This window comes from Strigops habroptila, chromosome 4, assembly GCF_004027225.2.
Source record: "Strigops habroptila isolate Jane chromosome 4, bStrHab1.2.pri, whole genome shotgun sequence".
NCBI lineage: Eukaryota > Metazoa > Chordata > Aves > Psittaciformes > Psittacidae > Strigops > Strigops habroptila.
This window is the reverse complement of record NC_046358.1, coordinates 56,557,907-56,580,907: the sequence shown is the minus strand read 5'-3', so window position 1 is coordinate 56,580,907 and position 23,001 is coordinate 56,557,907. Positions and strand designations below refer to the sequence as shown.

Genomic DNA, 23,001 nt, shown 5'->3' with positions numbered 1-23,001 from the left:
CCTATCTATAGCACGGTGGTTTTGAAAAAGGAGAGAGTATAGAAAATAAAAGGTCAATTGTGTTGTTTTTTCTCTCTATCTTTCTGTGTAGAAAATCGCTGCTGACTTGTCCAAGGAACCAACTAGAAATACTGGCAAGGAGCTAGTGTCCTGGATAAATCATATGGATTTTTAATCTATAGACTTCTTTGAAGACTGCTTGTTGACAAATGTTAGATTTCTGTTTTAATATCACATTATCCATTATATTAGTTTTTAACTTACTACTATTTGTGGAGAGAGCCTAGAATTACCAGTAATTATCTGTCACTTTGAAAACATGCATGATGTGCATAGGCTGGGTGCAGCTTGCAGCTTCATTTCATATAGCAACTCCTTGTGTTACTGCTGGAGAATATTAAGATTGTTTTTATTATATGACTTACAAGACACATTTGAGGAGCCTGTTCTGCCTCTTGTTGTGAAGCATTTCCTAATACTGGGTATATTCTGAAAATAATCTCAAATTTAGGACAATTTAAGTTCCACCAGCATGACTTCAAGTAATTGAATTTTATCTTTCAGCAGGACCAACAGAAGGCTTGGGAAAAATAATACAAAGATTTCCTCAGAAGGACTGGGAAGATACTCCTTTTCCACAGGGAATAGAGTTGGTAAGTATGCATTACATTTTATAACTTCCAGAATTTTTTTCGCATGCAATTGGAAGATACATCTGCCTTCATGCAATTATCTTTATTAGCTAACCCAACAGGGAATGGATAGAAATTAAGCGAGTAGAGGGGATAGGTAATAGCTTTAAGAATAATAATTTTGGCTAACAGAAGATAACTTATTCTGGTCTGTACCAGTGAGTAGATATTCCTAGAATACAGAAAAAGTGCTGCAAATTTAGAAATAGTGTATTTAAAGTAAATGTTGTTTGTGTCAGTAAGTTTATCATTGACTGTTCTTATAAGCATCCTTCAGATGGCAGATGACTTTTTATTATCATGTTCAAATAAATGCAAATATGTATTTGTATGTTAAAGAGAATTAAAAATGATATCCCAATAAACTGGCTTGATTAAAATGGTCAGTCTTTACCTAGTATTCTGTCCTTGACAGATGGCATGATAGCTTACAAAACCTGTAAACTGAACAAGGCCAGTGTACAGTGATTTTAAATGCCCTCTCTGAAAATTCACTAAAAGCCACTTCTTTCACTTCCTTGATGTCATATTGAGATGCATACTCACATTGTGTAACAAAAAGGTGTATCTCTCACATCCGGATCACTGATTTATTAAACATATGGGTCTAAAAATCCTGTAGAGAAATGAAATACTGTGGTCATACTCTGCAAATCAGGTTTCTGAGAAGTCAGAGCGAAACTCTTACTGCTGGGAACTTAGGAACCTCTGTGACGGGATGAGCTGGAGAAAGAGATGGCCTGTAGGAAATGTTGCAATAGAAGTCTTTGTGCTATGGGACAAAATCAACTGCAGAGGACAGACACTGACTCTTCACTGAATTTATCACACAGATAGAGCAAATATAGCAAGCTTTTACCAGTATGATACCTTTTAACCACTGTTCAGCTCACTTGCTGAGTCATAACATGCCATTGGCCATGTGTTGTCTTCTCCAGTGAAAGAGAGGGGAAGGGATCTTGGTGTTTACTGCTTGCTCTCTGGTGTAGCAGAGGTTTATGTTATTCACTGTGTGCTGGTGTACGCAACTGGTTGCTCGTTTTCTTCAACAGTGTGGTTTTCATTTCTTCATAGTCAAGCATAAGCCTTATGTTTTGGGGGGATGTCATACATTAATTACTGGTGTAAGCATTGTTTCTGATACACGTGATGAATAGTTACAGTGCTTGTGGTACACTTGCATAATACTACATTTGGCAATGTGGTGCTGTTCTGAAACAATGGAAGCTCCTGCTTTCTCTGAAGTGTTTCTCCTACTGTTACAACATTATACCATTCTGTATAGCAATTGCTGTTTGCTCTAGCTGGTAGTTCTCTACTTAATACATGCCTAGCCAGCATGTGCCTGATGATTGCTGACTGAGTTCAGATAAGTGGCTTTTTTATGTAGTACACACAGTTGTAGTTCATTAGAAGAGAAGTAAGCTTTGATGCCAAGGCTTAGGGGTGGTTGTTTTTAACCTCTCTCTTGGGGTTGAACTAAGTGGTTTGATCTTGCCTTAAACAACTGCAAGAGTTTGAATCATACTAAAATTTATTTTGTCATATGAGTCTTTCTTACCTGTTTCAAAGAAAGTAATGGGTCTGACTTCCAGTGCTGTATTGAAATAAATGAGCACAGCTTCTCTTAAAGCAGTGAAGCTTCCTAAGTGATAATCTGTACTCAAATGTTATTTCTCATTGATGTTTAATTGTAGGATGTTAGCACTACAAGAAATACCTTTCTTCATTGAACAAAACATTTCTGTATCAGTTCTCAAATGACTTATTAGGCAAAGCCATTGAGACTTTGAAGTTTCCAAGTTTAATGAAATCTGATGACTTTAAAGTTAAGGACATGTATTCAGCCAGTTGGCAAAATTAGCCAAATTTTGATTTGCTTTCCAAATGTGGTAATAAGACTTTAATATTGCAAATATGAAGTACTAAAGTAAATCACTTATAAAAATCAGATTTTGTCAGGAGGATGTTTGGTTTTTTTTGTTTTCCCCCCAAGGTTTTGGATGAGTGTAACATGAATCAAGATTAATTCTTGGAAAGGAAAGAATAAAAGCTGTATTACTGTTTTCTGTTTGTTGTCTTAAGGGCAGCTTTAGTATCATTAAGAGGGAAGCAGGCAAACCTTGGGGGGAAAAAAGGGACAAAGAAAGTAAAAATAGAGTGGTTGACAAACTTATGTGAGACTGAAGGTAGACATAGTTATGAATAGCACTTGGTTCTATGAGTAGTTCAAGTTAACATCCTCTTCAAGTGTAATTCCTCTTCTTTGAGTGAAGGATCTTTATTTCTCTGAAATGGAAAAAAACCCTGTGGTTTGTATCTGAAAAACAGGTTAGGCTCTCTCCACTGTGTTTTCTTGAAGGAAAAAAAGGCCAAAGCTTTTCATGCCTAGCGATAGGATTGAAGGAAGATTTGTTTTTTGAGTCTTGTCTTCTCTCAAAGTTAGTTCTTCTGCCATGAATCATGGAGATCTTCAGCTGATTATCAGTGAAGATAACGCCTCTTGGGCCCCCTCCACCCTTTTTTGTACCAAATAATATAGGTTTAATGAGATAATTTGTTTTGGCATCTCATGGGTGATATGATCTAATAGTGTTTCCCATTCATGTTGTTAATAGCATCTTATGAAACAAGGGTGGTGGTGGTGGGAAATAGTGGAAAATATCTAGGCCCACCCTCCAAGCCTTTAAGATGGAAAAGTTTGGGGGCCAGTTTGGACCCCTTGTGATCTCCATAGCTTGTAGAAATGCCATTAGTCCAAGCCCCAGCCAAAACCAAAATCCTCTGAGACTTTTGTGGAGGGCTTTTCTCTTTCCTGAACCTTGCATGCCCCCTACCTCTTTGGGCTTGAATTTGTGTGATCAGCTTTATGAGATATAAATTACGATAATGTAGAGGGTGGAATTGTGCAGGTAATCTCTAATTAAATAATAAAACCACTGTAAATAATGTGTTTCATTTTGTTAAGCCCAGTTCTGAAAAATAGGCTAGCATGGGAAAAACTGTGCTTAGTGGACCTTGGCTGAGTGAAAGGCGATAATTTTGGGAACATCTTATCTAGTAAAGATAATGACCCAATTTCAGTTTTGAGTTTTAGCCTTTATAATGTTTGTGGGTTTGTTAATTTGACACAAATATGTAGAGAATTGGGTTGTTATAAAATGTAATTGCAGTTTGAACTTTACTGAGAGTGTTATATTTGGTGTATATATGTTCTGTATTAAAGGCTTAATCTATTAAACTGTTTCTATTTTGATGTGTGTAGCATGTTAGCTATGTTCTGGTCTTGTTTAACAAACATGTAAGTTATGGAATAAATACATTGTCCAAAATTCAACAGAAATAAAGTTTATGAAATGTTATGGAAATGTTCTAATTTGTCTCAGTAAATAAATTGCATGTCTTCTGGTCGTCAGTGATAAGTGAGCAAAGCCATGAGTTTCTCTTGAGGGAAAGATGGTGTGAGTAAGTCTCGGTCAGTGTATCTTCTTAGGGCTTCTACTTGTCTGCATCTCATCAAATGACTAAGAGAGATTTTTCTTAATCTTACACTCCTTGCATTTGCCATTTCTTTCATGGCTTCAGAGCTTTGATCTTTGTTCTGTTTATAACTGAATACAGAAACTTTGCTATTTGAGCCACCTGCAAATTGCTGTGAAAGACACCTGAAGTTTTTTGTAATGGATTATTGATAATTATAGTAGCTAGTAAAGGCCCTAATACTTTTTTTTTAAACACCATTTGTTGAATTGTGTGATATAACTGAGAGTAAGGTATGATATTTGTTAATATTGTATATCATACAAACTGACTTACTTCAAAAGCAGCAAGATGCTCTTCAATTTGCTAGAAACTTTTGTGGGCTATTCAAGAGGAATGTAGGAAACATTTTTAATAATTTCAGCTTTGAATCTGAGCATCTTCAGTTTACTGACAAATAGCACTCCATCTGCAGTTTACCGAGAAATACAAGTCAAAGTGTGACTTTCCTTGGGTTTCATGGAAGTAAGCTGACTCTGAGAAGTAGAGAGAGGTTTATACCCATTCTTAAAGTTAATAAAATCTTTGGCTCAGAAAAGCATGTAAGTAGTTGATTTTCAAAAGAATGCAGTTAGAAGATGCCAAACTGGTAGTTGCCCCCCATTATATTTTAAATGAACATGTTTGGGTGTCCTTGTCCATAGTCTGACTGTTTCAAAGAAATTACTCCAGCTTTACAAGATATGGCTTAAGTTTAAAAATAACCCTCTGAAATCAGCTGAGACATATAGAGCAGTTTAAAGTTAGGATACTCAAACTTCTTATTCTCGCTGTGTAGAAAGAATGTTTGAGAGACTATGCTGGTTGAATGAGTTAGCTTTCTGATTTATAATCCAGTTTTTATTCTGCTGTATACCTTTCCTAGACATCATAATTAGTTACACATCAAAGGAGGAAGCTTTGGTATGTAATGTTACACTATATATTCATTTTTGTCCCAGGGCTAAATTAGCTAAACTGAGTGTCATCTGCATTACTCAGTGTTGAGAGGTTTATGCTAATTAGGCCAATGAAAGTCATACCTAGAAAAATTCACATTGTCTTGAGTTTAAACCAGATATAGTGTGTTTGTGCAGTTACTGGGAAATTTCCTTCCCTGCTACTCACAGTAACAGGTAGTGGTGGTAATAGTAGTGTCATGAATTGGTAATTTTCATTTCAAGTGTGTGCAAGTATAGAAATGAACATACATTTCTAGATGAGATAATCAGCTATCCAGATAATTACTTAAATTATAAAATGTAAATTGTAAAAACTGTTATTTAATACAAGCTTGCATGAGTTATGATATTAAGAAGAAATGCTGGATGTATCCAATTGATATCTGGTAGGATGTCTGCTTCCTTTTAGAGGAGGAGGAGTTGGTGGTGTTGGCATGAGCATATTACACCTTTCTGTAGAACCTTATCTTTGGTGTAGACCTAAGCATTTCTGCACCTTTTGAGCAGCCTCAGGTATGAACTCTTCAATAGACATGAAGTATGTCTTTTATGAAATACTGGCTTCAACTCTCAAATTCCAACTAATCTGAGACATGAAAAGAAATCAAATGAGGTTAATGAGTGGTGTTTATGTATTTTCAAAGTATATCTGTATTTTGACTAACTTAGTAGAGCTCAGTCTTTTGACAAAAAACAACTTCGTAGTCTTGTCCAGAACTGTCCAGTTCATGATAACAAATATAAGTGACAGGTATACATCTGAGATCTTAAGTGAATGTACGCCACTGTTGGAGCTTCACAGCTGGGCTGGGAAGAAGAAAGCTATTGAAACCCCCTCATCGAAACCCAACAAATGTCTTCAGAGTTGCATTGAAAACCAGAATTTATGTCACTCAACTAAAGGCAGTTTACAGTAAGCCAGATTTTCAAGTAGTGAACTCCTAAACTTCTGGAGATTCCTAATGCAAGATCTCGAAATCATTATGCATGCTGTCAAAATAATACCTTTAAAATTCAAGTGCTAATCATTTAATGTTATTTTTGTTTTACCACTTTGGTGTGAGGCAACTTTTCTAGGGAACAAATCTGGTGTTTGAACATTTTACTTGTTATTTTAAATAGAATGTAAGAGACAAACTGGGTTGCAGCTTAGCCAGTTAAGGCCTGAAGTGATTAAAGTTTTAAGAGGGTTAATCTTTAAATGCCTTAGTCTTAGCTAGCTGATCTGTAAGTCAATTTTTCTGCAACATTAGTGCTTTTAAGGACCTGAATAAAGGGTTGTCTACAGCATCCATTTAACTTTTGATGTGCACATGGTTAGCTGCAGAGATTTTGGTTTTTGTGGTTGGTTGTTGTTTGTTTTTTTTTTTTTACTCCTTCCCCTCAAGAATCTCTCTCAAGAATCATTACATATGTAATTATTTAATGAACAATTGCATTACAGAACTCAATGAAAGTTTATTCTTTCATTCTCATTTTGCTGCAGTACAGGTGGTTTCAGCAGTTAGTAGAAAACAGATGATAGCAAAAGTATGGCTAACTTTTTTTATTGGAGTTCTTATGGACTCAGTTTATATTCCTTTAACTTGTCTATATTAGCCTCCAGTGGAAATCTTAGAGTGCCATAAATGTGGTGTGTTTTACAGTCATGTTTCTGCTGTGCTGTAAAATAGTTACATTTTGGTTTTAGAATCCCAGTGCGTTTACTGAGTGGATTTTAGCTCCTGGATTTTGTAGACTAGTGGGGTAAAATAATTTGATATTGAAACCTAAGGACTTGCAAGTAGTCCTTGTGTAGCAAAACGTGGTCTTACTTGACTAAATACTGTGAAAGTGTGCGATTAGTATGTTTTATCCATTTTGTTTGTTTTGTTTATAACTGGGGAAAAAAACCAGAACAATTTATAATACACTCAACATTTTTAGTAAAAATGGTAAAATATTGAAGTGGCACCTTTTGGAGCTTCAACTTCTTTCCATGGAGATTATTCAAAATAGAGTGTATTGAAGTGCAACCTTTTTTGAAACTAAGAAGGTGTTCCTGCTCCTTCCCTCCGCCTGATATTTTAAGTTAAATTCTTTTAAAATCTGCTGGAAGAGAAAACCATTTTAAAAAGCTTTCTTAAGAAGTGCAGATGTTTGTAGAATCGTAGCATGATTTGGGTCAGTTTTCTGTATTCTTGGTATCTGTCATCCCCATAAATAATACTTTGCTGCATAAGATGGTCTTTTCCACTTAAGCTTTGTGTGTGATTCAGTACCTGTATGAGTATCTGTATAACTGTCCATAAGTTTTTTTCTCATCCTCTTTAAAAATTAGAGAAAAGACTGCAACATGGGCATTTCTGTAAGTTTCTGCTTGTGGGGTTTTGCATAATGGTCAAGCAGAGGAGATTGAGACCTACAGTTAAGTCATGTGTTGTAACATTTACAAAACTCTGTATCTTGGTATTCTCAGTTTATAACTAATAGACTCATCTGTGAGAGGTCTCCTGGAGACCCTGCTTTTCCTGAAGGTCCTGAAATATTGAATATTAAATGTTTTCTGATGTTCCTTTTAAAAAAAAAAAAAAAAGGCATATATATAAGGATGGAGATAATGGAGGTACTCACTGAACGTAGCAATGCAAATATGACTGTGTTTCATTTAAATAGTGTTACAGTGATGGAAATGTATCAGTATCATCATTCTTACTCTTTGAGGTCCCTCTCTTGTGGGTATTTGAGAATGATCTGTTTTGATTTTGCCCTTAACAGCCCTGTCTGCCTGTGTCCAGCCAGACTAGGATTCTTACACACGTGTGGTGGTTTTTTTTCTCCCACTATGCTTCTCCGAGATTTGAGAGTCTGCAGGGTTATGAAGCATTCTTTGCTCTTCAGTTTCATAGAGGACAAGACTAATGTGTATAATAGCTTGGGAATAAATGGTTTTGTGACTAGTATCTTTCAGTAAGAATTCTTTCCTTATCAGTTTATCCTATTACCTGTATGTGCTCAGTGTGAACACATAAACATTTGTGAATATTTTTCATGCTTATTTAGAGGAACTAAGAAATAGTCTGGAGTAAATTCGCTCGATATGAAAATGGGCTGTATCTCCAGAAACCAAAACTGAAGAGCAGGTATCCTATTATATTTAATTTTTTGAGAGAATAAATTCTGGGAAAATTTTTCTTTTTTAAGTTCTTCTCAGCTTTATTTTCCTTGAACACTTTATAGAATAGCCTGGTTATGGATGTGCTTTGTCTTTTTCCAAAAATGTTTGTTTATACTTGGAAGTTAACTTAGATGAATGCAATATGTGACCTTAAAGTGCTGTGTGGTTTTGAATAGCTGAATATGTTCTTAACGTCAGAATAGGTTCTTTACTCTAAGTGACCTATTCCACTTTGGGCTACTCATTGAAATTGAAAAAAATCATTGAAAAGTATTTCAGAATAATTCTACATGAAGACAAATTATACAAGTTTGGAATGCAAGCAACAAAAGAGAAATTTGTCCTGAAAGACACAGACCAATGTATACTTATAAGCCAGTTAAAATACTGTAAGTGCTGTACCTTCTGAGTTTACAGCACTGTTTTGATATTGTGCCAAATATACAGAAAGGAAGAGAGATGTATTTAAGTGCAGTATAAAATCCATATCTCTTATACAAAACTACTGTTTTCCAGTTGTGCCACGTGCAGTGGACTGTCCTTGTCTAAATGAGTACTATACAGGTGTAAGCATTTCTCTGTCCTGTGCTGTGGCAAACAAGTGTTGTGCATCTTGAGCTATGAAGTTGAGCTTTTGAATAAAGGTAAACACTATCCTGAGATGGCCAGAGATTAGACCTGAGAAGACTTCAGATAAATAAAAGGAATAAACTGTTCTCCTTGTCCTTTGAGAGTAAGGAGAGTAATGGTGAATGGATTCTCTAGCAAAAAAGGTTGGGTGTAAACAGTAAGAAACATTTAAATAGATGGAGCTCACACTGCTTAGAATGAAATTTTTGCACAGTGTTATTTGTTTTTAACGTTAGGTACTTATGAGGAATGACTTGTGTGAGGCTAACAGTATGGCATAAAAAGGGGAATAGCTTGGATAGTCTCCTGAGGTTCTTTTTAGATTTATTAATCTGAAAAGCTAATGGTTTGGCTCTCCATCTGTGTGCTTGTTTGCCTCTCTGCAGAGGGAGATGGTAGTAACTCATTGGGAAGATACCAAACTGAGACACCGGAATGGTGATGAATGAAGAAATCTGTGTGGATTTCCACGAGAGATGAGATCTTGTCTTTAAGTATGATTGTCAGGTGTTTGTCCTTGTTGTTAACTACAGCAAGCTTTTTCTTAAGAGTTCTTTATGTCACTGTTGAATCAGGTTCCTGTAACTACCAGAGACGAAGAAAGAAAATTAAACTTGGACAAATGTAGATCCAGGAAGGCATTGAAGTACCACAGAACCACTTACCAATTTATTGTTTAAAATTCCCATGTTTTGTTTCACTTTATTATTACAGCTGACTTTTTGTCAGCCTTCTGTAAGAAACTGGAGCTTTTTTTTATGTTTGAAATGCTGTAATTTAGGTAATTTTTTGACTGAAGTTTTGGGGAGGGGAGTGGTGGCGGTTGGTTTGTTTTTTCTGTGTGTTTGTGCGGGGAGCTGAGAATTTGTATGGTTTTGGAGAAAGCCAGAAAGCAAGACTGTTGTCTATTGAATTTATAACTATATATCCAGTTGTCACAGAGCTACCCTTTCTAGGGTTGTGTGAAGGAGCAGAAAGGCAGATGATGTGCATCTAATCAAACACAGTCTATTGGGCTGAATACAAGATTGTGAAATTTGAACTGGGTCATTGAATGTTCTGGGAATCCAGAAATAATTTATCTGTGAAGTTGATTCCTATGACTATAAATCAGTTTGGAATGTTTTCTAATAGTTCAAGAAAACAGGCTAATGGAAAATAAAGGCTATTGTACATTTGTCTGAACAGATTTGTTAATGGTTTGTCTTTTGTTAAAGCTGGTACTTTTCGTGCTAAGAATTTCCAATCAGTAGTATTTGGAGATCATGATATTCCCCCACCTCCCCAGTTTGACCAGCTTGGTGATTTGCACTCTTTGTAAATTTTGTTCTGTTGGATGCAGGTTTCTTCAGCTGGCTTAAATTATCTCAGCAGTTTTAAAGCCTGACTTCTTAAACTTGAAGACTTTTGTGATGTCTTTATACAGTAGAAGTGTTTATTCAGAATAACAAAGAAAAATTTAAAAAAAACTCTAGTAAGATAACCCTTCACAATTCTGCATATTGTGTGCAGCAGCTCATTGCACCAGCCCTTGTATTATCCAACTAGAAGCCATACAGAAAAATCAGTGCAGAGACATTTTGCTGTTTCCAATTCATATAATTCCTGGTTTTCCTTTCTGGACACTTTACAGGGCAGAGCGCCTGTGTGCTCTAAACATATACCTGAAACAGAAACCCACACAAGCCTGGGGAGAAAGTGGCTGGCTGACTGTGCTTCAGTGTCTGACTGTGCCATGCAGAGTCCTAGGGGAGGGACCTGGAGGCTTATTTCCAGTTTTTGTCAAAGCAGCTTGTTGGCCTCAAGCACCATCACTAACTTAAGTATGAAAAGGAGCTGAATTTATAAATCCTGAGATTGGGGGGTTAGTTTGTTTGTTTATAAAGCAGACTACTTAATATTGTTTCAGTATGGCATGTTGCTGCTGTCTTTTGACTGATTGCGTGGAATTGGCAAAACCGCTTTCAGATCTTTCAGCTTTTATTGTACAGACTTTTTAGACTCTTGTCTGTTTCGTGATAACATATAGCATATTGTTTTCTCTTATACAAAACCTGGTATTTGTAGATCGGTAGAGGAAAAGTTTATGAATGAACTTGCAGGTTAGAAGATATGAAAGGGAGCTAGGCTATTTAGATGGCCCTCTTCCTCCTGTATTTTTCTTTAATAATATGGTCTATAGTAACTTCTGGTATGGTTTTGATATCCTGATTTTAGTAAGGATTTGGTAAATGATGATGAGAATTTTAGTGAAGAAACCTCCTTATTTTAAGTAAAAGTTAACAAATAGTAATTTTATGGAGCTTGCTTTTGATCATAGGAAAGTAAGAGTAAATAAATAATATACTTTTATATGCAAAATACAATTTGTATTAAGAGGAAGAAGAAAAATATAGATGGATTCAGATCTATTTTTTAAGTGTGTATTTTAAGGCTATTCACTGATGAAGGATTTTTGTCTTTGTATGGAAATTCTCCTGAATTGGGATCTGTCATAAGCTTAAAATGAATTCTGAGTATGGAACCAATATTGTGGAATCAATAATTTTGCCAGCAGTTTACCCGGTCTTGTCCTAGCAAATCTTTCTCTGCTTTCTCTGTCTTCATTGCTCTATCAATGTCAGAAAGAAACTGATGCAGGCCAAAACCTTTAGAAGTGGCAGATTTGTAAGATGAGTGTGTTAATGCTGCAGTCTGATCCATGAAGTGTTACAATCTTATTTAATTTTGCTGACAGAAATCTCTCTCAGGTATGTTTAGTTGCAGTGTCTTTATGTTTTTCAAGGACATGCTGTGAAAGGATCACTTGAACAGGTGCTTTTACTTAGCCGTAATGGATACCAGGATAAACTGAAAAGGAATTTTATTTCTATATCAGCACTAGAGTAATAAATTAAGCAGTTGAACTTGTCTCTAGTATGGCTCTCTGAAGCTCCAACTTTCACAGATTTGGAGATAAGGCAGTTCAGTCTTTAGTTGTGGTAAATGCTACTTGTATGATGATCCTTTTACAGCTTGTAGTTCTCAGCCTACAACTCACAAAGTCTGAGCTGCAGAGTGAACCTAGGCAAAGAGGAAGAACACTGATACCCAAATCTTCTTTTGAATGGCTTTGGGAGCTTACTCTCAACGGCTTCCCTGACTGGATAGCTCAAATCTTGCAGGTTTTAATGCAAGTTGAGTTCAAGGAAAAAAAGTCAGCCAACCACCCCCACCTCCCCAACAAACAAACAAAAACCCCTCTATCCCAAACACACCCTTTCCTACCCCTCCCCACATATTAAGAGCATAAGCTAAGGTACTACTGATGTTTTTAAAGAAACTTTTCCATCAAGACTTTGTCATAAAGGTATCCCCAAACTAGTTGCTCCTCTTTTCCTTGCACTGTATGGTTCCTTAACCTTTATGAGAAACCATCTTTTATTTATGTCAGCAAAAGAAGATAACAAAAACCAGACCACACTCAGATACTGACGAGGTTTTCAGTTATCTTCAAGTAAAAGATGTCTTTGTTCTTGAAAGTATATACTGGATGCCAGAGAGGCGCTCTGCATCTGCAGTGATAGGACAAGGGGTAATGGGTTCAAACGTCAACAGGGGAGATTTAGTTGGATATTAGGTAGGAATTCTTTAGTGTGCGAGTGGTGAGACACTGGAACAGGCTGCCCAAAGAAGTTGTGGCTGCCCCATCCCTAGAAGTGTTCTAGGCCACATTGGACGGGGCCTTGAGCAAGCTGGTCTGGTGGAAGGTGTCCCTACCCATGGCAGGGTGTTGGAACTACATGATCTTAAGGTCCTTTCCAACCCAGACCATTCTATGATTTTATATGTATTCTGACTTGAATCTCTGCCAAGTTACTTCAACTAAAGCAACCAGTATATGTGTAAAATTAGGAATACAGCAATTTTAATGTAATAAATAATGTGTAATAGCACCCTGTACCCCCAAATAAAATGATCTGCTGTTTTACTGAGCTGCAAATATTCCTGTTGTTCTGCAATAAATTGTGAGGAATTTAATAGAAGAACTGGCTTTAATTTTCTGTTCCCACCCCCTGTCTCATGTCTTTTGATCTTGAAGTTTTAGCTCTTACTTAAGTAAAGGCAGTTCAATCAAAATTAATTCTAGTGTGTGTATCAAATGGCACATTATGTAATTACTTTGTGTAGATTGATGCATTATATTGCACTGTGCTATCGTCAAGCAAATAGGCTTTCGTGTTAAAAATGCCCAATACAATTATGATTTTGGTGCTTTATCTTAGGCTTACCTAAGAGTGCAGGGAAACATTCTTTTATTCTAAAAAACACCACTAAATTCACAATTTTGGTTCAAGAGAGAATATCTGCTTTTGTAATTTACTGGAAAGTGTGCGTTATAATATAGTATTTTAAAACCAATACTCCCTTTCTGTAAATGGCATACACAAAACCAAGCTCACTTCATTTTTAACTGTATTGTTTCTTTTTCCACATGTGTTATAGCATGTGGACAAGAGAGATGTTCATTAAAATCATGGCTTATAAGCTTAGAATGAAGACTGAATTAGATTTAATATCAAAATAGTGGGATAAGAAGTGGGTACTAAAGTTACAGTGTGCATTTGTGACCTCAGTGTTTTTAACATTCTTCGAATACCAGATTTGTCTAGTTCTCGGCATCACCTCATGATTATTCTCTATAACTGCATACCAGAAAAGCTTATTTCACAATGATTTTCCTCGTTCTGGCACAGTAATATACTTGTAGAGACCTGTTGGCATTTGCAATTTTTAAGGTTTGTTGTTGGACCATTTTCGTATCTGTTTCATGTCTTATATATTGAATTTGATCTCCTTTTCCCAAATAACAGAGGAATTGGCAAGACCTCTTGAAAAGCGGGTGGAGAGTACATTCTTCCCCCAACCTCCCCACCCCAATTTAGAGCAGCAGCAACTTCTGTATGAGGGGCTTTACAGTATCCACAGTGAGTTATCATATTTGTACTGAGGAACAAAAATTGCTTGGAAAATCACTTACTGTTTTTGGTTATGGCTGAATCATTTATGTAAGCATGTTTTCAAAGTTTTCTATTTCGAAATTCAAGATCTGTTTCTTGTTTCACTTTGATCAATACTATTACTTAAAGGGATGTGTTTTGGTCATTTCATGTCTGAATGTCTTTCATCTGAAAGATTAGCAGCACTTCCAACTGTGTAGTTGGAAAACTGTTGGGGAATATTGTAATAAAGGAATATCTACAATTTTCTTTGTTCTTGGGTAATACAATTGTGAAAACTTCACATGAATTCGGAAACTTGTTTCCAATTTATATAACCAGAGAGATGTTAAATGAGTGGAAATCCATTCAGTAACAATCATTTTGTCAAGTTTGATCAGGCTTGAAAGATTGTTGATGTTAGTTTTTTGTAATAGTATGCCTCAGCTGAAGAAAGTAAGTAGTTGAGTTATTTTGAATATGCCTGAGAAAGTGTATTGCGGTAATAAATCTTGTGGACTCATATGCAGTTAATAAATATTTAAATACATTTCAGTTGGTTTTAAGATGAAGGCATTGAATTTTGTGTTGAATTTTGTTTATTCTGGCTGCCACAAACATGATTTTGTTTGTATTTTGCATGGCAAAGGCTAAGTAGATAGTATGAAGTGTTCAGTAATATATTTTCCAAAATGTTTCAGTTTACTTCCAAGGTGAACAATGAGATAAATAAGGAAAATCTAAGCAAGTGTCAGATTTCTATGCTGACTTTGGCTTTAGATTGCAAGTAGTATAGTGTTGTTGTGGAAGAGTTCAGCTAAAACCACTGAACTCCTCAGTCCCTGAGTTCAGATTGTGAGTTAATAGAAATAACTGAACTTGATCGATTTTACTAGACCATTTCTTGGGTTGTTAAAATGGAAAGGCAGAAGCAGTTTTCAAAAAAACCCTAAAAGCCTCTTTAAAGGTTTTAGCTGCACCTTGCCTTTCCAGGCTCACCATTAAGATTGCAAGAACATTTCAAAATTCCATAAAACAGAGATCCTTTTCAATGGCTCTTCTTCCTTTTTTAACCTGTTTTTGTAGGAACTATGAGTGCACCTGTTGATGCAAGTATTTTTTATCAGTTTGTATTTGTAATTTGATGATGATGAAAAAAATGGTTAGAAATAGTTTTATTTGGTATAATTTGGTTATATTACATGGAATATTTGGTGGCATGTTTTATATAGTGGGTCTTTTGGTGGTGGTTTTTTTTGTTGTTGTTTTTTTTTTTTTTAATGAAACGTTTTGAGGTTATCAGCCACTAATTAGGCTTCTTTTCTAAGTGTCCTAATTGCATTTGTTAAATACATAGATGTGATCTATACTGAAGCATTTAAGGGTGTGTAGTATGGGATAATAATGACATACTTCTTGTATTATTAAGGTGTGTCATTATTACGGCATATGCACACCCTTTTATGTCTTATGTCTTAAATATGATAGTGCTTATAAGCTTTCCTTTTAAAGTATTCGTTTACCATGATGAGTTAGGTAACAGCATATCTATGTACATTATTTTACCTATTATGGATGATAGCTTACTTGTGGGTTGCAAAAGCAATACTACAGTGGAAACCTTAATTAAATTAGGGTTTGAATTTAGTGGTGGTTTCTGAAGTGTGTTCAAAGAAATAAACTTAATGACTCTTGTCTCTTCAGATTATCAATTTTAAGTGTGACAGAAAAGAACATAGCTTTACAACTTTGGTTTCACAGTATTTTATGTCTTGCACTGAATGAAGTAAGAATGGAGTGGTCCTGAGTCATCTAGCATTTTGTTTTTATATGAGTTACCCCCTTCTTCAGGTTTTTGTGTTGGGAGGATGAGGCTGTTCTCTCTGCCAGTGCTGATCCAGAGAGAGAGGAGAAAGCAAACTAACTAACTTAAGCTTCAGTCTAGAAAGGCATAAACAAGATTTTCAAACTTATATATTTCAGACCCCAGTAAGGGAGAGGGTGCAGCTAAGATGTATGCATTCTACTGAGATCCTTAGGACAACTTGCTGTTTAAATTTCAACCTAGTGGCAAAAAGCCAACTGTGTAATTTTGCAAGGTTTTATTCTTATTATTCTGTATGTGTTACCTTCCACTTCCCTAAAGTATCTGCTTTACTGCTATGGGAACCCTATGTGGTTTGGAAGGCTATGTTTTAAACATTAATGTTAGCAGAGTAACAGATAAATAGACTTAGATCTATTAATTCTGCTACAACTGGAAATGTTACGCTATTGATAGTTGAGCCACTTTGCATGGTCATGTAAGGTTTATGGGAAGATGCTGAAAACCAAGTCTTGGCATCCTGAGGCCATTAATACAAATAATGATACCCAAGCTCAGAATAAAAGTTGATCAAGCTTATTGTCCAGAATCCAACAGGAATTGGTGCTGAATAGTTTTGGAAAGAGCGTAAGATATCATGAGATGACATACTGTTGCTTCTTTTCATAGACTGGCACACGCTATTCCAGGCTTAAGAGGCTTCCACAGTGATAGGATACATTTGGGCCAACATGTATGTTAGTTTCTCAGGAGCTTCTCCCCCATTTGTCTGCCTGAAAGTTTTTAAGCCCATTATTCTTTTGTCCATCATAATAGTTGATGGCAATGTGTTCTTCAGTTTCACTGTGTTTTGTGAAGGACTTCCATATGTTTTATACCAACACATCATCCTTTTATATAATGCTCTCTATTTAATTTTCATGAGAAATAATTAATTATTCTGTGGTTATATTACTGATTCTGTTTGTAATTATGTAGATGTCATTTCTGTTCCTGTTCTAGAGCACATTTCATCCAAGATGGAGAAACCCCTCTGATGCGATCTTTCCTTGCACAGAAGCTCTTCCAAGCCTCTGCATTCTGTTATCTTTGTCTGTGACTTTTAGTTCAAATGTATCTTTTTTGATCAGCAGGGACCAAAATGGCAAGTCTTCACAGTATGTGTGTACCTCCCACTTCCTTTCCTGATAATTTTGAGTATTTGAATTTTTTCTTCTATGGTTACTACACATTAAAGAGAAACACATTTCAGGTTCTGTTTCCTGAGTGGTAACAATGTAGTCTGCTACTCTATATGCATCTTAAGGATTATTTTTTTCTTCTTATGTGCGTTAGTTTCCTCTTCTCAGCTAGGAATTACTTGGTATTGTGAGATCTTTTCATGTACTATTACAAAAGACTTTAGCACTGACTGTTCCAAATACTTGATATTCCGTAAACTTGACCAATTCACTGTTGAACTTCTTTGATATGTTCAGAAATCGTCTGTAGAAAACAAAACAGAAAACCCGAAATCAGTGAGCCCCTACAAGACATGAACAGATCCAAGCAGAGATCTTTGCGAATATTGTTTCTAATCTGCCTCCATTGCAAAAAACTAGCCATTTATTCCCACTTTTAAAATTGGTTATTAGTCCAGAAGAGAACTGTTATCCTATATGACAAATTAGTTAATAAGAGATTTATTTTTTTTTTGGTGAATGTTCTTGCTAAAAGTTTTGGGTTGTTTTTTTGAAAGGTGAGCTGTATTGTACTGAGTACATCCATTTGCTTTTGTTGAAGAACTGTTAATAGATGGATTACGTATGATCTGCCTGTAGAGAAGCCTTTCTGATTCTTTTCCAACATAATTTATTTATTTGTAGGGTTACTGGTCCTATAACTTGACATTTTCTGCACGTTTGATACATGTAGAGCAAATATTCTGGATAAAGTGCTCTTTAAATTCTGGATAAATTGAAATTCTGGATAAAGTGCTCTTTAAAAACAGATGAAACATTTACCCACCTTCCAGGAACCCACTATTGTCTCTAGGGAAAGAAAGTGAAAATCACAGTTTATAGGTCTCTACTTTTATATTTTGTTTACATGAACTCTTGCAATAATATGGTCTCTTCCTGGTGGTTTGATACTTTCATTTTCAGTTTCTGTAATCTTTTATATTTTCCCCTCCAAAATACAGTTTTTTCTAGGAACTTCCCCAGGCATCTCTCTCTAGGGAACAATAATACAATAATGTAGAGAATTCTACTGTGGTTGATCTTTTGGGTTTGTAATTTATTTTTTTTGTTTTGTTTTGTGGGGTTTTTTTTTTTTTTTTTTGAGCTCTTGATTACTCTTCTCTGAGTGATCATTTTACCTTTGTCCTTATTTTATCCATTATTGCCAGGAGTTGTTCAAGCTTTTACTTCTCTTACATTTTGAAACACATTTTAGTAGTAATTTTTATTCCTTAGCAAGCTCCTCCACCAAATTTCTGGATTATTTTTATTGGTAGTTTTCCATTTAACTTGTTGGAGTTTATGCACACTTTTACTTTCCTTAACTTGGGCAAGACTTCTTTTTTTCCCCTGATGGGTAATTGTATTGTTTTCAAAAGTTAGTTATGGCTACTGTGTGATATTAAGAAAATAAGTTTTCCTGAAAATACTTAGAGTATCACATTCCCAAGAAGAAGATTCCATGTTCATCTCTTGAAGTGTGCTTTGACCTCGACAGACTTCAGATCCATCGCAGCTTCTTTAGGAAGAGTCAAGAGTTTGTGAGGTTTGTCACACTGACATCCAACAAACAAATTGCTACAGGTTCGTGCTGGTATCCAGTTATACGCCTACTTTAGGAATAGAAGAATTGATAGAATACTGGAATTTTAGAGAATTTTAAGAATTTAGAGCTTGCTTTTCCTTAGAAGCTGCGCTCGTTGCTACTGTGGGAGTATTCTCTACTGAAAGATGTTCAAGGCCACTAGGGTGTATGTCCTATCTTAGAATAATGCTCTCCTAATGTGAGATTTCTCTGCACTGAGAAAGAAACAGAGACTTGAAGTGAGACTGTTTTGTGTGGCCTTGCTGGCCCAGCATGGTCTGGCTGGCCTGCTGCCTTCCTGACAGAGAAGCAGCTGCGTCACATTCAGAGGAGCACTACCTGTGTGTAGCTCAGCAAGGGAACTGTGTGGATCACCTGGTTGTAGCCTGGGATGTGACAGAAGGAAGAGGGAAGACAAAATGATTATTCTGGATGCTGAGCTTTCAGCTCTTACATACTTACTCTCAATTTTTAATTAACTTTTCAATTGATACTTGGTGCAGGGACATGTAATAAAATAAATGTTTAAAAATTGAAAAGAAGGAGTTTTAATGAGTTTTGCCAAGCAGGTTTTGGTTTTTTTTTTTTTCTCTGAAAATTTCCAACCTAGAGTTGCCAAAAGTGTGCTTTCATGAAAGCCTGTGGCCAGCCCACTTGTGTTCATTTAGAACAGAGGTCTGGAGCTTGTGGTGCTTGTCACTGCTTGTATTTTCCTCAGTAGGAAGAGTTTTTAAATTCCCATACCAAATCTTCTGTTCGTGGTTCTTTCCTCTTTGAAATTTTTCAGGTATTATAGTGAAGATCTTTTCAACAAAGAAATATTGAAGTTATTTTTATACTGGAGTGGTAAGACTGTACATGGTACTGTTAAACTTGAGTGCTTGTCTTAGAAGTGGTTCATACACCCTCTTTGGGATGCAGCTTTGCCTTTAGAATTGGTTAAAGCCTAGTCCACTTGTAACTCTTTCATCAGCTCTTTGAACTGCAGGCCAGCCATACTGTCATAGTCCTAAATAAACTGGCAGAAGATGTCAGAAAGTTTGCATGTTAATTGGCTTTAGTTTTATTTTAAATGAGAAATTTAGTATTATATTATCAGGTATTAGAAGGAACTAATGCTGCAGCCATAAGGATATTTGTGCTTGCTATAGTCTCAGCATTAAGTAATTTCTAGTAAGAAGAGCAATCCAAACCTGACAGTGTGGATCTAGTTTAAGTTTCAAAACACTTGAATTTATATTACTTAGCTCAGCATAAAGTATTGATATGTGGGGTATGTTAAAAGATCTCATGGTTCTTGGTTGGCAGGTTCTAACACACGTCTTTCAACCAGTAGGATTTTCTTTCTGTCTTAGCTTTAAAAAAAATAAATAGAAAGACCCAAACACTACATTTTTTACTTTGTATGCACAAATCGTTTAGTAGAGTTGTAATTTTGAAAGTGGCCCTTGAATGTTCTCCATGGTGTCCTAGGCAGAGGCAGGGAGAAAACCCCCCTACAAGAGGTGTTTCTAAAACCAACCAATGCATTAAAGGAGAAGAATGTATGTGTGGTATGTATCTTCCTGAAAATGACTGTGGTGGCAGGGGCTGTTATGTGTTGAGTTTTCCTGATCAATGCTCTTTCATCCCTTGGTGTGAGTCAGTATTGAAGAGAGCAAACAATTCAGGTCAGTCTTCTTCACTGAGAACGTCACTTCTGAATCTGAAGAAGATTCCCAGGTGCTTGGCTCACCAGGAGGGGCAGTGGGCAAAGAAGCTGTGCTGCTTTGAGTCCAGACCAAAGTGGGTAGTACTGAGAGCTAGGAAGTGTATTAGTCCTCATTGTCAGTTGATTTTACACTTGTGGATTTTTAACATGATAGGGAAACAGAAAGATTTTACTTTAGCTGTAGCAGTATTGTGATACAAAAGTACTCATACGGGTTTTTGTTTTTTGGGGGGAGGTGTTTATGGGGTTTTAGTTTCTCTTTTTTTTTTAAGATTTCAGGCTCTAATTTCGCTGCCACATCCCATAAATTTTGCAGAAGATGGCAAAATGTATGCAGTGTTTTCTACTGCAGTAAGCATTATTAATAACCTCATCTAGAAACAAATTAAAGTGCTCGAGGTTGTGAATCTAATACTTGAAACATCATGGATCATAATTAGAGTTGAGTCAGTATGACAATGAATATGTGTATGAATATATGTAAAATAAAAATCTAATAGCTTTTTTCACGTATTCCTTATTTTTTAGAATTTCTGGGTAGTGAAAGAGGGTGACTGAGAGTTTTATTGCGTTTTTACTGTGGCTTTTAAAATGCGTGTAAATGAGTACTTGCATACTTTAAATGGAAACGGCATAAATGCATTGAGTGCTGTTTACTATTTTTGTCTTGTATACTGGCTATCTCAATATGTTCTACTCCATGAATGCAATAACATATTCGCTTTTTAGTAGCTAATCTTTTATATTTTTTGTCTTTGAATCAAATTAATCTTGTTCTTGAATTCTGTTTAAGATAAAAATTTATGTAATACTTTGTTTGGGACAGGGGGAGAAGCTTGTTGATGGATGTTAAATACTGATGTACATTTCCACAAGTCTTTGTGAATACTTTAATGTGGATTCATTGGAAAAGACCAGACAGAATATTTTTCTTAGACACGCCTTCCCCCCCGCCTCGTAGTTGGCAGTATTTCCTTCTAATGTTTTTTTAAGATTTTCCTTTACTAAGAATACTATTTTTGTATTACAAAACCAAAAGCCTACTGTCTCTGGAAATAATTATTTTAAATGAGACATGAGAATGATGCAAAATATAAACACTTTAATTTTTTCTTAACTATTAACATGTGATAATTTACTCCTGTACTTTGAAGAGTAAATTTATTCATTACTCGTGATGTCATCATTTACTCTTTATATCGTTATCAACATTAGTTTTGCAGAATAGAGTAGCAGGCCTTATGGGAATTAGTCATGATTTCTGTTTGCCATTTTTATATAGCATGTAGTGCAAACATGCAGGAGTACATTATCTTGTCTTGCCCCTTTTCTTGTTTTGGTGCTGGCATTAAGGAATATATTTAGTCAGATATTTACAATCTAAGGGTATTTTCACTGCCTCATTTCAAATATCTGACCCTTGGTGCTCCAAACTGTGTCTTTGTTGAAGTGAATTGACATTTAAGAACCTTTCTGTTAGAGTAACCTGTAGAAGTTGGTCAGCATCAGTAACATGAAGAAACTGCAGTAATCTGGTTTCCAGCAGATACAGGAATCTGGTACTAGGATGTGAGTTGATACACTCAAGGGCAGGGCTGCTGTCCACTGGAACTTGAATAGGTTGGAGGAGTGAGCCAATGGAAGTACTGTGAAATTAATAAAAAATGCAAAGCCTTGTGCTTGGGAGGGAAGATCCACCTATAGTGTTTCAGGTTGGAGACAGACTGGCTGGGGAACATCTCTGCTGAAAAGGACCTGGAGATCTTGCTATACAGCAAGCTGAACATGAACCTGAAGTATGCCTTGGCAGCAAAGATGTCCAACAGCATCCCAGGCTGTAATTAGCAGGACCACAACCAGGAGACCGAGGGAAGTGATTATTAATGTCGTTTACTCAGCACTTGATAGATTCCATCTGAAATGCTTCATCCATTGGAAGGGATGCCATCCAGAGGGACCTTGACATGCTTGAGAGGTGGGCCAGTAACAACCTCATAAAGTTCAACAATGCAAAGTGCAAGGTCCTGCATGTGTGTCGGGGCACAGCTACAGGTTGGGCAGAGAAGTGATTCAGAGCAAGCCTGAGGAGAAGGACTTGGGGGTGTTGGTCGATGAGAAACTGAACATGAGCGGGCTTCAGTGTGCGCTTGCAGCCCAGAAAGCCAACCGTATCCTGGGCTGCATCAAAAGGAGTGTGACCAGCAAGTCAAAGGAGTGATCCTGTCCCTCTGCTCTCGTGAGACCTCACTTGGAGCCCAGTGTGCAGTTCTGGTGTCCTCAACATAAAAAGGACATGGAGCTGATGGAGTAAGTCCAGAGGAGGGCCTCGAGGATGATAAGGCGGCTGGAGCACCTCCCCTACAAAGACAGACTGAGAAAGTTGGGGCTGTTCAGCCTGGAGAAGAGAAGGCTGCATGGAGACCTCATAACAGCCTTCCGATATCTGAAGGGGGCCTACAAGGATGCCGGAGAGAGACTCTTAATCAGGGACTGTAGTGATAGGACAAGGGGTAATGGGTTTAAACTTAAACAGGGGAAGTTCAGGTTAGATATAAGGAAGAAGTTCTTTAGTGTGAGGGTGGTGGGTGAGGCACTGGAACAGGTTACCCAAAGAAGTTGTAAATGCTCCATCCCTGGCAGTGTTCGGGGCCAGCTTGGACAGAGCTTTGGGCGACACAGTCTAGTGTGAGGCATCCTGGCCCATGGCAGGGGGGGGTGGGT

General features: G+C 36.5%; 1 protein-coding gene across 5 annotated transcripts in view; it reads left to right on the top strand.

Moving 5' to 3' along the window:
* The window catches only part of SBF2 (SET binding factor 2), a 305,339-nt gene that overhangs the window by 96,301 nt on the left and 186,037 nt on the right, over nucleotides 1-23,001 (top strand). For all 5 annotated transcript variants that reach the window (XM_030483971.1, XM_030483973.1, XM_030483974.1 and 2 more), the window contains exon 6: nucleotides 565-653. In XM_030483971.1, the coding sequence (XP_030339831.1) occupies nucleotides 565-653 (89 nt within the window). The remainder of the gene's footprint in view (nucleotides 1-564; nucleotides 654-23,001) is intronic.